Consider the following 17,665-nt stretch of genomic DNA (forward strand, 5'->3'; position numbering starts at 1 on the left):
ACAAGCATTGCTGAGTCACAAAGTTGCATTCTCTGTGGCAGGAGATTAGAAAAATCTAAACGGAGCAGTTTTATAACCTTCTCATTAGCAAATCTCAGCTTTCAGCAACCAGAAGGTCATCTCAACTTTTTCTTAATCCTTTGGCAAAAGCTTTCTGGAGCTTCTGCATTTTTCATCAGCAATTAGCTTTAGCAAAGTCCTGTGCCTCAGTGCGAAAGGCGGAGGGCGGGTGGGGAAAAGACAGCTAGCTTGTGAAGGAAGGGTATGAATCACCAAGAGCTGCCACAGAAAGGTCACACGGCATGTTTTGTTTAGTAGCTCTGGTCTCAAAATTCCATGTGCTATCAACCAGCAAGATCAGCGTGCAAGTGGTGGGAACACATACAGCAAACATTTAAAAGGCAAGACATTCACAGATGTGTATAGATGTTGCACAGTGCAGCCTTACAGGGACTAAGCATGCACATGATAAAGTGCAAACTTTATGTAACTAAAACTGTACTTCTTGACCTTAAGTTCAACAGAAAGAAAAAAATTGCATGCACATTAACATGACTCTCTGTCTGTAATTTTCAGCTAAATGTGGATATACAGGAAGTTTAACTGAAACACAGTGGACTAAGCATATTCTTTAGTTTTTGTGTTCAGAACTCTTCTCAAAATATTGTAAGCCATCACTGCTTTGATAAGCCTAAAGGAAATTTATCTTATAGTAAGCCCCTCTGCTTTCCTAAAGAACTGAGAGGATCAATTCTTTAGGAAAAATTGTAAGATTAATTGTAAGATTAATTTTACTACTTATCCTTGCTAAATAGGAATTGAAAATACTCTTTTTCTACTTAACAAGGCCTAAGACAAAGGAAAAGAGCAAATCTCACACGTTCCCTAGAAGGCATGTTCAGTCCATACCAGTAACAAACCAGCAAGAACGCTGCTTGTAGAAACCTGCAGACCAATCAAATAACAGGGAGGACCTGCAGGAGCTTCTACATTGACTACAGCAGGTTATGGACAAACCCTAAAAGATATCTTCCGAGACTAGGCCGAAACTACCAAAACTAGTTTCTGCCTGACTTGGGTGTAAACCACTCCCCTGAATAAAAGACACTATTTACTTTGCTGCTTTAAACCCTATTCAGGGAGATAAATATTTATGTAGCTGTCCAAAGAGTAACTTCTATTAAAATTTTCTGTAAACAACGACTCACCTGACCAATGTCTGGTTATGCAGATCCCACACTGCAATGTTCCCATCACTGCAGCAGGAAAAGCACACCTTGGAGTCAGGGCTGATAGCCAGAGCATAGCAGGCAGGTGCTGAGGATGTCAGCTCTGCTTTGATGCGAGGAGTTGGAGCTGCCAGGTCCCATATGGATAATGTGCTGGCTTCCCCGCCAACGATGAGGGTGCATCCATCGGGCAGCAATTTACAGGAGCGGATGTAGTTATCTCTGTTCTGTACAACACAAATCACCTCAGTTATGTGCCTGCCAGTAATGACCACTAATATAATTCTGACTGCATCAAAGTTTCAAGCAGTGTGGTACTTTTTCCATTACCAAAGTACTGAAGAGGAGCCAGCAGATCTTAAAAGGTTGGAAACACCTACTTCTCATCACTAATTAGAAACTGCAGCTGCAGAAATTAAAACTGCAGACTCCTGTTGCCACAGTCTACTCTGTTTCAAACGTGACAAATGGCAAGTTTTCTATCTCATTACACAAAAATAGAGCCAAAGTAAGCTTGCTTTTCTGCAAATGTACTCCATCAGTGAAGGTCACCAACAATAGAAATATTAAAGCAAATGACCTTTCATTTGGCATTTAACAGCCCTATATGAAAATGTCGTTCTAGTCTCTTGCGCTTCAGGTTTTTGAATTTTTCTTTCAAATACTATTTTTTCATTCACAGTATTAAAGTTGAAAGATTAAGGATTCCTATATTGGTCCAGTATTTATGTTGGTCCTTTGTTGTTCAACATTATTCTTATTGTACATATTGATCTCTCCTTCATGATGTTATTGTTGATTTGAGAGGTACTGTGGGGGAATTAGTGACAGAAGACATTTCTACCTTCCCTTATTACAGCCTTGCTTGACTGGCAACAGTTTTTTTTACAAAATTGATGATAAAGATCTGTAACTCAAGACAGAAAAAAACACTGCAAGAATTAGTTAACAGTATTCCTACTATGATATATTTTTTTAATTTGCAGCAAAGGAGCAGGAAGTAGGGCAGTGAAAATGTTGACTTAATCAGTCATTACTGCTCCCTGACTTAAATGAAGGCTCTTCATCCAGACAGATATACATGCCACAGAACAGAATACCTATTCAACTTCACTATTACTAGTCAGCTATTACAAAATGATAGCAGTAAAGAAAGGATAAAAGGTAAAAAACCCACCACATTTAATTAGATCTACACTGAAGTTAGAATTTTCATTCACAATACATATTGCTGTGCTTGACAGCATTGTCTTCTCACTTAACACCGCACAGACCTTTACGCTGCCTCTAGTGAGAAGCATCTCTTATTGAGCCATTACTTTTTTTGAGTTAACTTTTCAGCTATCTATATACTATTGCATCCAGTCCCTTTTGTACCCTGCACATGTGAAAATAACCAGCCTATATGTATAACTAGTGGATCGTGAACAAAAATCATAGCAAAACTTTAAGTGACCTTTGCTACTGTGTCTCATTATTCCAGTATGTGGCTGCTATCATCTTGCAGAAATGAGGTTTTTGCTCCTTGTGTTTGTGAAAGACCTAGGAAGGTTCTCCGCAGCCCTGCATAAGACAAGCTATATGCCTTTTAAACTCATGCACAAAAATCATCAGTATAACTAGAAAGGGGAAAAAATACTGTGTTTTATTCAAAACATGACATACACATTCTCTTAGCTCAGAAATCTGAGCTAATCTGTTATTTGACCCTTAGTGATAATTATCACTAAACAAACCAGCACTACATTCCATGACACTGTTATGTATTGAAAAAAGAGAAAAGGACACCAGGAAACAGATCTGCTATTTCCTTCTAATATGAACAAAATCCAAACAAGGACGTTTTTTTGAGTCTCTGAGGAGAAGCTACCCTTGTGCATAAATTCCTGTTCACCTACCAGGCAGTCCAGCTGAGAGACGGGGCTCTTGTTGCCAGGCTGGCTGATGTCCCAAACCTTGACACATCCCTTCCCACCCGTGTACACGTGTCTCGTGGGGTTGCTGATGGTAACTGCACACACAACTTCCCCGTGGTTCAGGGTGTTGATCTGACGGGCGTGGCGAGGGATTCCTGGACCGATGAGGGCATCAGGAGGGAAAGGGACTGGCTGCATCTGACCATCCGCAGTAACGTGAAAGGAGTAGGCTCTTTTGGGGAAGGGAAAGAGAGAAGACAAAACAATTTAAAAAATCAGCCATTACAGAACTACAATGCAAGAAAAACACAGTATTTTTAATTTTAGTTCTTTGCCAATCATCTTGCAAAAATCTACTGTAGCAAAGAGCTACAGTGCCAAGTAATTCAGGCAGATGAAACCTCAAATGGAGACAAATAGTCACAACAGAAATTTTCAGTTTGACTCAGCTGAAATGTTTGTGTCATGGGAAAGCAGGTTAAATTCCACCCTTAACTCTACAGACCAAGGTCATGGCCGCTATCCCTCAGCCACTTGGATAATCGCAAGACCTTTCAGCCCCCGGTTTCCAGCTAGCAGTTGCAAGTCTCATCAACAGAAATACTACAGCAGCAGTGCCTCACCAGGCACTACTCATCCCTCCATGAGGCTTGCACCTGTTGCCTTGTGGCACCACAAAACAAAATTTTGCTTGATTCCTGCACCTCATTTGTAACATCACCACTTCCTGTGCTCATATACCCCTCTTTCCAGCTGGTAAGTAGTGCTTTAGAAAACAGAAACACAGAAAATAGAAACACAGAGTGGCTGCACACAGATTTCATCAGAAAGCTGATATCATCTTCTCAAAATTATGTTTTCTTGAATACGTACATTGAAAAACCTGAAAGGCTCAGTTTTCCAGATACTTTTGGCACTTCAGAAATACCTTTTATCTGTATTCATTGCATGATTTCCAGTTTGTGGAAACTGAAGGCTGAGGAAGTGACGTTCTAGCACTGAATTAAAAACACTCCTTAGGGAAAGTACATGAAATTATTTTTTCATGGTCACTGAAAAGTAAGTCAGCTCTGCTCAAGGGCAAGGGCACAAATCCCAAGTAATAAAGGTTTCAGATGGGGGGGGGGTTCTTTTTTTGTTTATTTTAACTACTAATGAAAATGCTACTGTAAAATACTGGCTTTTGCTATACTAGTGAGCTCCTTTTCTGTTACTTTTGTTGTAAGTGCATCCATCATGCTTTTGATGCTGTTGTTACATCAACAACATCCTTCAAGAGGCCAAAGTGGATAAAAAATGCTGAGAGATAAGTATTCTTTTTTTGGTTTTTCCACTAATAAGATGCCATCGCCCTACTGAAACATTTATTTTTCTAATATATTCTTCTGTTCAGAACTTCCTTTTATTTTCCAAATCTACTTTCTTCCTCGGAAATCTTCAATCATTGTAGTTCAACTATTAGTACTCCATCCATCTTCCAAGAACCCAACAATAGCTATATTTGTATTAAATCTTCAGTCCTGAATAATAAGCTAGTATTTTCAAGGCATTTTTTTACATGTTCCCAAGTATCACATAGTTTGAAATGAAGGAACAAGGAAGAGGCCTGGTTCTGGAACAGACATCACAAAGCAACTGAATCTGCTCTGCTTCTGGGCATAAGATATTCCTTTGAAAAACCATGAGGAGAGATGAAAGAACTCCATAGCTCTTTCATACAGAAACTAAGACTGGAAACAGTCAATCTATGCAATATCCCAAGTCTTAAGTGAAGGGCAAAAAATGTTTAACAGCAACTGCTCTTAAAGAGAGGAGAAATGAATAGTACATATGCATGCAATTCCTGTACTCATTCATGTTTCATGGTTGGGCGTATAAGCAGAAAGCTTACACAGAAATAGAGAACAAGCAAGTGCAAAAGATGACATCTTTTTTGGCACAGAAATGACAGGAATGGGAAATGTAAAGTAAGAAAGGAAGTGCAGTGTTCACTCCCTTACATGTACACAAAGCACACAGTATATCAAATGTATTTTGTCTCGTGGGAACCTTTTTGTCTTTTTCTATGAAGAATTACAGTAATGATAAAGGCTTAACTAGAAACCCATTCCTTTCTGCGGAGAAGAAGAGAGACAAGATTGTAGGCCCTACAAATCCTGCCTTTGAATCCCAAAGTAGGTATTCACTAAACAGATCAGACATGGGGCAGGAGAGAAAGCAGAACAGGAGTGGCAACAAGGCTGCTTGAGGCTGAACTGCGCAGGTTCATCTACAGAATCCAACAAAAGAGTCACAGCATCAAGACACTGAAAAGCTTTGCCCATCCTGGGCTCCAGATCAAAGTCAGTTGCAGAGTATTTGCTAACAGTAAGAGTACACAGAATCATATAACTTTGAAGTTTCAGCCCACCCTTGCTTTTATCATGGACTGAAGCAAAACAATTAAGCACGTATTAGGCAATTTTTTCCAGCATGTCCAAGATTAATAATCTACTTGTCCTTTACTTTTTTTTTTAATTTGAAGGTTACAGCTTAAATGCTCTGTTCAATTCAAACTACCTAAATAATTAGTGTTTTGAAATGCTTAGGTGCATACACAGAGCTCCTCAGTTCTTGCTGAGATGGGGTGTGAGGAAGACAATAGAAACATTTTTCAAGTACTTCCTGTTTACTGTAGAACTGTAGTGACTCTTATGCTTTGAAATATCAGAGGCCTACCTACTGTATTTTTAAATCATGTAGAATTTTACCACTATGTCTACGTTTAAAAAGGGACTATACTAATCATAGAAGCAGTCCCTCTTTTTTAGCATTTGCTTAGTTTGATGGCCTAACAACCAGACCAGTTTCTTACAAGCCAAGACAGCTTTTTCTACAGTGCAACTCATCTGCAATCCACTGTAGAAAGAAATGGCTACACTTTGCCAAATCCCTCTGCCAAGACAAGCACACAAAACAGTAAATGTTCCTGTTTGCTTTGAGGTATGTCACATGTAATGCTGACATCACCACTGCCAGCATACGTACGGTATGGCAGTCTAGCGACTCATCTCTGCTAGGTATTATGGTATCACTTTTGTTACATGATACCTTTTAACCTTGAAAAGGCTTGCATGGTTTGCCAGACTGACACTCCATACACTCTTGGACAAGGAAAAGTGTCTGTCTCCAGAAGAACACGGGACCGGAGACAGCAGAAGTGCAAATGATTATTTGCAGCTCAAACGCTGCAGTCTTTGCCTTCCTCTTCATCATGAAAGAGATCCTGCTACATCTGGGGAGGACTGTACTTACAGGTCCACACCTACAGAAGATTCAATTTTTAGTGCACTAGACATATGCACTAGACAGGCCTCAATTCTCAAAAATTACAAGAATTTTCATTATCTAACCTCATAGGAGTCAACAACTAGCAAAATCTGGCAAATTCTTGAGTTTCCTAAAGGTCGGGACTTAACAGGCACCACTCGACCATCCATTTTTCTTTTAGAACTGATCACGTATGCCAGAAACTGCTGTTTAGTCTCAAGACTAGCACAGTTTTCTGTCTTGCTCAGAACATTCTGCCTGTATGAAAGATGGCTATCCTATCATTGATTCCATGATTATCCCTCTTTGGTTAAAGGAGAGTCCTTCCTTGTGTTGGGCTAACAACAAACAAAGAAAATTATCTTCTAAAAATGCAATTTAAAAATGCAATATAAAAATAAGGTAAGTACATATCAAGTAATACATATTAACAGAATATTACGACAAGAACAATTATAAGACAAATGTCTGTGCATTTTGCTTCAAAGAGTTCTGAGAAATAGTATACTTATATTATTTCTGAATAATGGAAATAATCTTCTGAATTACTGCATCCAGGGACTTCTCCCACGTGCGTCTCAGTACTGAGAACCCTCAGAATTCCTATGCCCAGCAACATGGCTAAGTGATACTAATACAAACCAGTTTCTCAGCTTAATTCTCAAATTTCCAAATAAGTATACAGCAAGTCAGTATCATCTGACATGCTGAGGAGAGTTCAGGATAATTAATTCACTACCCAAGAATAAAGGAAATGAACTAAACTACCTGCCAGCTACTCTGAGTATTCAGATTGATGTACAAATGCACACAATTCCTGCCTAGTAAAGTAAGGTCTTAAAAAAAAAAAATCCCTCAAAAACTTCCACTTCATCCCTTCAATTCAAACAGACTTCTTTAACTAGCAGAACAGTACCACCCACAGCAAAATAAGAAAGCAAAAAGTTCCTTCCATTCACAACTGCATTTTGCTTTCAGCTTTTCTTTGCACTCCAGCTCATTTTTAATTGTAGTTATCACAAAAAAACATGAATATCTGCGTGTGTTGTTTCATCATATAGAACAAAATGCCAAGAAACAAGGATAGATATGTTTGTACAGAAATGACTGAATTTTCATCTTCAAACATGTCACCAAATGATTCTATTTAGAGATAAATGGCAGGGATGCACACAGCCCTTAATCTCCTATAATACAGTAAAATTAGCTGTCCTTTACAGTAGCTCTCATTGTACATTCACTGTAAAATATGAAGATCTGAAGAACAGAACTGAAATAAGCAATTCCAAAAGAGTATAGTATACCTCTCCACAAACACAGTGAAAAGTCAACTTACAAGTAGAAGCAGGAAGATTTAACATTTACCACAAAGTTTTCCTTTCCTACTAGAATTAGAAACATATATTTTCAGCTGCTTTCACTGCCCAGGAAAACATGCTGAGAAATACATTTGTTCTCAATATTAACATTAAGTCAGAATTTTATATACCAAGGAAGCAGTACTGTGGACATAAATCTTACCACTAATCTTGAAATTCTGTATTTAGTCCAAAATCCAGCTATTAGAAGGCATGGTTCACATAAACCAGAAATCCACAAGAATGTTATTTCAGCAGCTATAGAACACTAAAAGCTAAGTACTTGTTAGAAAGACTATGCAAAAAAAAAAAAATTAGAGCAACACACGAAAAACTTACAATCCAGGGCATATTTAAAAGCATCAGAACAAAAGCATTCAAGACTCAGACACCACATGTTCATGTCCAAGTGGGTTTTTAACAGGCTACATATTTTTCTAACAAGAAGATCAATAACAGACCTCAGAATATACAAGGCTCACAAAAACCTGGGTGCTATCAGAAGCGTCTGTCTTTAGAAAGAAGGGAGCATAATTTTCTCTTGGGTCAAAAAACAGTATAATCATAACCATTGATAAAAAATGTGCAGCCTAAAGCATACACATATGAATGAGGATTCAATAGCTCAATTAAAAAATTCTCTGTAGCACTTGCAACAAGACTCACTAAAACTTCACATCTAATAAAACAAATTCAATGCGTCAGCGTATCGGCAATCAAGAAAAAGGCTGACTTTGAAAATAAACAAAGCATACTCCACCAGTTTGCGTGATTATATCTGCTCTCTACAGAAACTACAGGAGAAAAACCTGAAGCAGGTGAGATACTTGCAAATGCTGCAGGTAGCAGACAGCATCTAGCCAATCAAGACTAGAACATGAGATTGTTTTATAGTTGTCAATGGAAAGACAATTCCACAAGTTTATAAAAATTTTAGACTTGCTTCATTAAGATATGCAAAGAAGTAATTTTAGAAGAAATATACAAGTAACATGACCACAAAAACCCCCAAACACTGCAGAACAGATTAAATGAAGTGGTGACTAGGGCGTATGTATCGAAGCAGGCAATATATGAAGCAGTCTTAATAAAGTGGTAAAAACATTTAAAAAACCCAAGCAACTCCCATAGTTTTCCCCCACTCCTGATTAATTCAGCGAAATTACCAGGATACAAAGTAGAGCAGTATACGTATGCTGTCCTTGAACAGTGTAACGACTAGAACTCAGCCACAGAAAACTTCTGTGAACAGAATTTCTGAACAAAAATAGGTTTCACTAGATTACAATATAAAATATTGCAAGGCAATGTAATATGTTATTGAAAGCTTATGAACACACTTGTTTAGAAGTAAAAACACAGAGCCACTCAATTAAGTGATTTTCAAAGCATTTAAGTATGCCAAATTGTATGACAGTCAGCAAGACTATGTCTGAGTTTTGAGTACAAAGCCTGATCCTTACTGCACTAAATTTAAATACACCACATTTGATACACAACACCAACTCATTGAGCCCTCACTTCACTAATCTTGTCAACACACCACCAGCTCTAAGTACAACCAAGATTTAACAGGTTTCTCACACTGTCAACAGATAGCTAAGCCTGTTCCCAGAAGCATGGTGGATAACCACAAAAACACATTCAGGATGGCTTTCCAAACCAAGTCTGCTGCTTCCCTATTGTTATAGGAAAAAATCAGAAGAAAACATACTTTTTTTTTGGCCTGTAATCTGGTATTCTTTCAAGGATGTTTGCAAGACTGACATTAGAAGGTATCACTAGTCCAAAATCAAAGCAAACAGAAATGCGTGAGTATATAGTTTTCACCAAAGCCTGTCAGACAACTTGGCATCCTAAAAGTAATAGTTTCTAAATGTTTCCTGAAACTGCAAAAGGAAAAATTAAATATAGATTGGTAAATAGGCATTATGAAACATTAACATCCTGCACAGAAAGTCCAATGTGTTAAATAAGTTTCAAAATTATGTAAGCAGCTAGGTAGAGAAAAACTACTCTAATTGCAAGCTCCTGTTGAATGAGAAGTCAGGACTGACTGTCAAGTGTGAACAAAGAACAGGTTCTAACAGAGTGTTGAAAAAACTGTTAGGAGTACTCTCTGCCTCATTCTCTCCAGAAAAACAGCTGAATTAAATTTGCTCTGTTAGTACCCACATAGACTACCCATCCAGAAATATGTAAACATTAATTGTGTATTTTCAGAGGTCATACATGCTCATGAGTCTACTGCACTGGTGAAGTTCAGAGTCAATGGTCTACTAAAGCCAAATTACTGAAACATTTCATGTATGCTGCTGAACTTATTTTATTGAAACACTAATAAGTCACAGCATCACAGAACCATTTTATTTAATAACTGCTTCACCAATAACCAAAACTTTTAAATAAAAATACTTATTGTGGAGCCTCTTCTGTATCTATGCACCACCTGCTCCACAACTGCTTCATCATCCTTTTGCTCTCCAGCTGCACTCACACAAAAGTTCTAAATAGCTTGCTCCATTATGCAAAGTATGTGTAATCTGTTGCTAAAGTAACTGCTCCAGATACCTCCTGTCACCAGTTGCAGACTCCCATGCCTGATAAAACACGTGCGAGACAAGGAGTCAGCAAGTTTGCAAAACCCATTTATCCTGATGTAGTGCAAATTTTAGTTTCAACATATTTTTATCTAACACATTTTACCACTATTTACTGTTTAGTTTGTCATCCCCTTAACTTTCCCCAGAAAGAATGAAATAAAAAAAACCTTAACATTTACCTTCAACGACTTGGAAATAAGTTGTTAGGAAATACATACCTGTTTTGGGATATGACAACTACCATTTGAGAACTTTTATGCTGCAGGTTTTACCTAGAGAAGTCTAAAATACCCTCTTAAAAACAACCAGACACCATCCCCTTTGAAATCCCTGTTCACTGACAAATAATAATAACTTCATTCCCTCTAAATATTGCAGAAGTTACCAAAATGTTAAAAGTTACTTACGGTTTTCCCCCAGGAATCCCTGCTAGATTTGGAGGGATTCCAGGTACTCTCATGTGAGGAGGAGGATCAAACCCAACCTGACAACAGAAAGTGAATTAATCTTACACTTGGAATTTCTCATCCATTTCTCAGCAAGTCTCTTTTCTCCACTCCCAAGATACTCTGCATTTAACCAAAAGGTGGCTTTTACCCCCAGTATCAGACAACTGCATGGCCCTCCACTGGGGGGCAGAACCCAGACCTTTTTTCTGAGCATTCTTTTGATAGAAGCACTCATACGAAAGCAGAAAATAATTTATCATGCATTCACACACTGAGCATTACCCAGCAGTCCGGGTTAGCAGGGAGAGTCCTGTGTTGGCCCTGGAATCAGAGTCCATGTCAGCAACAAGCTATGCCAGTGCTTTTCATTCCTGGGAGAGCTAGCACGTACTCAGGCTGGCACAGGGAGGTGCTGGAAAGTAGCTCTGGGCCCCAGCTAGGATCTCAATCCCTCCACAGCATTCTGTGTGGGCACAGCAGCTGAGAGATCTCTCAGACACATTGTGGGGTGCAAACAAGCTCATCCACAGCTTAAAAAAACCCAACATTCTCTTTACATACTGCAATTTCACTGAATTTTTATATCTTTAGTATGTTTATAAAATAATCCAAGCAGAAAAAGTTGACCAAAAAGTCTTAGTTTTTCTTCTGAGCATTATACATTGTTATTGCTTTAAAAGGAAAGTGTGTAAGCTATTTAAAATTTGAACATTTTCACACAAAAGCCCTGTTCACCAGTTTGAAAAAAGTGGTCATAGAAACAGTAATGAGAAGTTGACAAGCATAAATCCAACTTTGCAAATTTACAAGTAGGTAAGTTTATGGCAGCTTTCTGCACAGACAAAGCTCATGTTTAGAGAGTCAGGACCCTAGGTTATGCTGTGTGACAGCCACTATAACAACCAGGTTCCATTTACTTACGACACCCACAACTGCAACTATTCTTAACACACCTGATCTCAGAGCTCCAAAATAGGTACTGACCAATTTCTCAGGTTGATTTCCACAAAAAACCCAAAAAAACAGGTACAGAGACCCAGATAAAAAAAAAAAAAAAAACTTTTACATGTTTCAAGATTAATTTGTTATGTCTATATGGAATACAAATGTGGTTCAGCAACCAAAAAGCAGATGTCCACAGCTGCAGTGTAATACTTTGTGTGTACCAAAACTCCTTTTTCATTTACAGCAGCACAAAATAATTTTTTGGCCTTTATTTATCAGTTAAAGCCCTGGTGAAGGTGAAGGACAAAGAAAACATACACTAATACACTGAAATTCTTTGCTTTCAAGGTGCAAATTTGTTTCTTCAGCCACACAGCAAAGTGAAGCATGCAGTGAAGCAGGCAGTGAAGCTGTCAAGCCTCTGGCACTGTTATGAGTTGGGAATCCTGCAGTGGTAAATGAAGCATGCAGCTTTTCTCAGTGAACCGCAACTCAAAGGACTGAGATTGCATGCAACGTATGGCCTACCATAGGAGATCTTCCATAGGCAACCACGGCAGCTGCAGCAGCAGCAGCACTCATCTGGGGTGACATATTGTGCAGACTGGCATAGGCTGCCCCTGGACTGGTTAACTCTCCATTCATGCCAGCGTGAGGTACCATTCCAAATGGAGCAGGGTACGGTCCTGGTACTGCCAACGGGGTCCGCAAACCTGCAGCTACAGAATCATGAAATTAAGTGGGTTTATTTATGTATTCCTGCATACAGGAAAGAAGCCACTTTTTTTCTCTCCTAAAACACCTCGCCTTCCCCCCTCACACGCTGTCAAGAAACATTGCCATAATTTGTCAGTACCACCAGGTCTTTTCAGTGTAAATAAGATCTACTGAAGTCTGAACTTGCTGATTACTTCTAGCAATCTCTTCTAGCATTACCTATTTCCATTTCTGTAATATTCCCCTGTTTACATTAATCTCTTCTCTGCCAAATTAAGCAGTAAAGCTGACAGACATGGTTTACACAGCTCATGTCTGAAGCAACTGTGTGTACCAGCCTGAATAGCAAAAGTAAACTTCCCCCGGCATTTGTCAAGCTGTGCACTGCAGCAAATATTAGTAGATTCAGACAAAAACTGTAGAAGAGATTGCATGCAGAGTAAGTACCAGAAACTTCTGAGAAGTCTTTTTATATTGCATTCAGTCTCTGGATTATTTGCAAAAAAAGATAAAGACAAAAGTAAACAAAGAAGACTAAGAGACAGAAAGATATTCAAACTCCTGATAATCCAAACATCTGCTTCTCATCAAGCCCTCTCTTGATATCAAGAACAAAGCAATATATTTAGTTAGCAGTCACATGTGTAAAAAAAAGATTAATTCTGGAACAATAAAAAACCATGAGGTAATGCATTTACCAGCTTGGTTAACCAGAGGGTCCATTGTTGGAGGTTTGCCAAGGCCTGGACGGAGTCCTGGAGTTGCACTAGTGCCTGGGGTTGGCACATCACCTCGAGGAGTTGGTGTGCTGGATTTCAGAACAGGCGTGCTGGCTTTTTCATGCTGGTATCATTAAACAAATTAAATGAGTATTATTTTTAATCCAGGCCATATTATACAATTTATCACAACAGCAGCTGGGATGCTGGGCACCTACTACCTAGTCCCTCAGCCAATTTTCATAAATCCACACAATGCTGACAACATTAACTCGTGAGAGAGAAATGTTGACCTTTTTGATTGCTGCCAAAATTAAAATAAGAAACGTAGAAAGTTATTTTCCCTCTTCTACTGACATATAAAAAGGAATGCCTGAGCTAATTTTTTTCTTCAGGAAAATACAGTATGCATTACCAAACCACTTTAGTTTGAAATCATTAATATCTAAATTATTATTTGACACAGAAAATCTAACTGCAAAAAACAAAATACCACCAAAATATAGTTGAGAGTATAAAAAAACCATGACACAGAGAATCAGATCAAATTATTAGGGATACTACAAGAAAAAGTCTCCAAGGAATAACAGCCTATTTAGAAGAGTTTAACAAAAAAGTCTGAAAAACTTCTTAGTGATTTTTACATGCCATGGTGGTTTTACATGCCATGTAAAACCGAAAGTTATTGCTTCCAACAAAACCACCAAGCCAATGCTTAAGCAACTCTTGCTCCTTGTAATAAATTTGCAACTCATTTGACAGAAATGTAGGAAATAGAAGAAATCAAAACAAGGCAGAAAATACTGCTGAGGAAGAAAGCTTTAAAGATAAAATAATACTTTAAAGATCTGGAAAAAACAGTAGGCAATTGCAGCCTCAAATGTTTAATGAGGGGTAATTTGTGCCACAAGTAGTAGCAGAAAAGTGGAGAGTCAGATTTTACAAGAAAGAAGACTAGCTGGACCACTGACTGCTACCTACCAGACCCATTTCCTTGGATTTGAGGGAAGTGGAACTTCCTGAAGAAGCTGTAGATGCTGGGCTGCTGGAGGCATCCTTCTTCAGCAGGCGGGCTTTATCGATACCATTTTCACGGGGTGAATGAGTGGGACTTGCCCTTGGGGAAGAAGGATCCTAGAAACAATGGGAAGGGAAGAACAGCATAGAACTGTGTCATAAACTGGTACACAAACACCACTAAGGAGTCTATGGGAGAAAAAAAAAACACAAAAAAAACCCCACCAAACTAGAAGAATTTAAACAGTGAGTGCAAATGACAAGATGTTTTGTTATCTTTGTAGAAAAAAACCTGAAATCCCTTCATCAACCTAGAGAAGTACATGAAGTCATATAATAAGCAATCTGTTTTTATTGTACACTACATGTAATCATAAATTGTTTTCAAGCACAGTTTGCAAAGCATACCTAAGTACAAACTAAAGAAAGTGCAGCAAATGTGGTAAGAGTAAGGAAGACCAACAGAAACTGCAGTAACTTGACACGGTTTTTATCATGTATGTTCTCCATGCTCTGCTAGTTGCAATAAACATTTCAAAAATCTCTTATAGGTGATAAAAACCTTGCTTATCTCTACCTTCAGAAGAAGAGGCAGACTCATGCCTTCACAGATTTCACACAGTATTTTGAGTTGGAAGAGACCCACAAGGATCATTGAGTCCAGCTCTTAGGTGGAATGGCTCATACAGGGATCTTTATATGCCATAATAGCTGCCACATTTTTGCTAAACACCATCTGTAATTGCCTTGCCACTTACATCTGCAGAAAAACTGAAATCACCTCTCAGGTGATTATTTTTCTCTGTTCCTGAGGCACTCTCTGCATTTACTTTAACTTGAAATAGCCAGCCCCATGAGTTACAATGCTATCAGAGCTCTGCAGGTTCTCCACGCTCCTCTGGCTCATAAGAATAGCACCAGGGAGAAATCACACCTCACAAAAGGGCTATAAGTCTACTGACTGATTATTAAGCAGTTTCATTGTACGCCGACCTTCTGAAAGGATTAGTAAAATCACTAGTTGGACACTCATTTTTCTACTTGGCTGACATTGTTTGGGCACCTTGGGCTACTGAGGGCTCTTGTCTCCCTACCAGCTTCTCTCCGTTTCACAGACCTGAAGAACCTCACTACCATATTCAGGCTTCCTAAATCTGTGTGCTACAGGAAATAAAAGATGAAGAAAAGGGGGCAACCCATCCCTTTACCTTGATGCCATTACCAAATCTCAACCATGGAGAAAAAAAAAAGGGTCTATAATCTCGTAAAAATGTCTACAATCTTGTAAAATAACTTCATTCTAGAAAAACAGCATTTATGGAAAATGTCTTTAACATAGGAGATTAAAATACAAGCAATTTTTAAGGTAATTTTTAAAATAACAACCCTACTATGAAATAGAACATTAGATAATGTCTTCCTTTTTCATTCAAAGACAGGAGTTTGAAAACCTCAGCCTTCCACATGCAGTTCACCACAACCCTCTACACTACAGGGCAGCTGTGAAGTGTCAGAATGTTAACTGCAGAGAGAGAAGACCTGGACAAAGCAGCAGAAGAAAAAACTGAGAAGGCAACTAGAAAAATCTTAAAGGAAGACATAGTACTAATAAAAAGGAGAAGTTGTGAATATTTTAACATATCCACAGAGGATTATTTTTCTTCTAACAACTAAATGTACTTTTCCTTTCACCTTTGGGCAAACGTCAAGACTACAAAAATGAAAAAAGTTACCTCATTGGATACATCTACAACCAAGTTATCGTCACTCTTGTCCCCATCACTGTCCTATTAAAAATAAATAAATATAGTGTTCATTTCAATTAGTACAATAAGAGCCCAGACAGAAAAAACTACACGTCTACTCAGACATTTTTTGTTTTTCCTAAATAAAAAACAAACAGCCTGTCATTAAGTTATTAGCAGCAGTGACAATAATTAAAAAAGAAACACAACACCTTATTTCTGCTATAATAGTAAAACCCAAGTAAGGTAGAACTAGTTTAAGAATGGGGATCTCATCATCAGTCAGCAAGATGGTCCAAAATCCACCCTTCAATACCACCATAAACAGTTGTTATCACTTCTCCTAAAAGAGAAAGGTACTCTGTTCATACACTAAACTTGTGTTAATTTAGAGAAAGTACTGTTTGTGCATACCTGGAAAAACACCAAAAAACAGATGTCAGGAAAATAGAGCTTTTTGCCTTGTTTGATGAATCATCTTTCTTAAAGTGATAGTACCATTTCCCCCCTTTTTCAGAAAGGCAAGTTTTGAAATCAAAAGTTCTGGGAAGAAAAAAACTTCAGAAATGCCAAAGAATTTCAACATTTCTGCCCAAGAAAAGCAAAATACTTGGATGTTCCTAAACAGAAATGTTCTACTGCAGCTTGTCAAATTGCATTTTGAGTGTTCCACTTAGGTTGATGTTCACCTGAGCTGGTCTACCAGTGACTGCTGTCATGGTAGTGCCTCCTGGTCCCTCTCTCCAACAGGGGCCAGGATGCCCCAGTAGGCACATTCCGATACAGAGGTCTAGTGATTTCCACAGCACCCCAGAGTGTTTCAATCAGAAGGCAAGTCTTGACTCAAAATCAAGCAAAGAAATGAAGTGAATGTCAAAACTTAAATTCTTGTGGGAAGAAGTTTGACATTTTCAATAAAAGTACTTTTAGTTAAAAAGCTTCTACACAAACAAACCAGACATACAAGATTGCTCAGCTATCCTCCATCTCTTGCTTTCAAAGTGTCTGAGCTTTCACACATAAAACTCAATACTTTCTCTCACTTCAGGCCACAATGCTTTAAAAAAAACAAAACCGAGCCACCCAAAACCAACCAAACAAAAAACCCAAAACCAACCAACCAACCAAAAGAAACACCCACAAAAACTGAACTGAAAAATGCTCCCTAATCAACAGGTAGTTTCAACCCTTCCCTTCTGTTAACAGCTGAATCTTGCGCCAAGAAATAACATAATAGGGATATTAGGGATCCAAGAGCGCCAATGGTCATTCTATTTGCAACTCAGGAAGCTATCCAATCAACAGGCGAAAACAAAAGACTTGGAAGCTTTAGCTCCATTTATCTGCCATCTCCTGAGAAGCATGAAGCACCCAGAGTGCTAGAACAGGTGGGAGCATGTGGGAGAAGGGGCACTGGTTTGCCAGAAACGCCCCTCTGGAGGACAAAAATAGTTGCAAAGCCATGTTTAAGTGAACCCTAGCAACTCGGTCATCTTAATAAACAGAAACTTCCTGGGACTATCAAAGGCATCTCCAGTAACTTCTACCAATATCAGAAGTCTCCTCACTAATAAATTCATGCAGTGAAACTATATCGGTACTAATATGAAAATTAGTCAAAAGTTAAAAAGGGGGAAAAAATTCACTTTTTATTATTA

General features: G+C 38.4%; 1 protein-coding gene across 2 annotated transcripts in view; it reads right to left on the reverse strand.

Moving 5' to 3' along the window:
• LOC135459280 (transducin-like enhancer protein 1) overlaps positions 1 to 17,665 on the reverse strand; it is a 76,749-nt gene that overhangs the window by 8,637 nt on the left and 50,447 nt on the right. For both annotated transcript variants that reach the window (XM_064735064.1, XM_064735063.1), the window contains exons 10-16: positions 15,996 to 16,049; positions 14,227 to 14,379; positions 13,225 to 13,369; positions 12,338 to 12,528; positions 10,823 to 10,899; positions 3,128 to 3,377; positions 1,209 to 1,456 (exon numbers count right to left, since the gene is read on the reverse strand). In XM_064735064.1, coding sequence (XP_064591134.1) covers positions 1,209 to 1,456; positions 3,128 to 3,377; positions 10,823 to 10,899; positions 12,338 to 12,528; positions 13,225 to 13,369; positions 14,227 to 14,379; positions 15,996 to 16,049 — 1,118 coding nt within the window. The remainder of the gene's footprint in view (positions 1 to 1,208; positions 1,457 to 3,127; positions 3,378 to 10,822; positions 10,900 to 12,337; positions 12,529 to 13,224; positions 13,370 to 14,226; positions 14,380 to 15,995; positions 16,050 to 17,665) is intronic.

This window comes from Zonotrichia leucophrys, chromosome Z (genome assembly GCF_028769735.1).
Source record: "Zonotrichia leucophrys gambelii isolate GWCS_2022_RI chromosome Z, RI_Zleu_2.0, whole genome shotgun sequence".
Taxonomy (NCBI): domain Eukaryota; kingdom Metazoa; phylum Chordata; class Aves; order Passeriformes; family Passerellidae; genus Zonotrichia; species Zonotrichia leucophrys.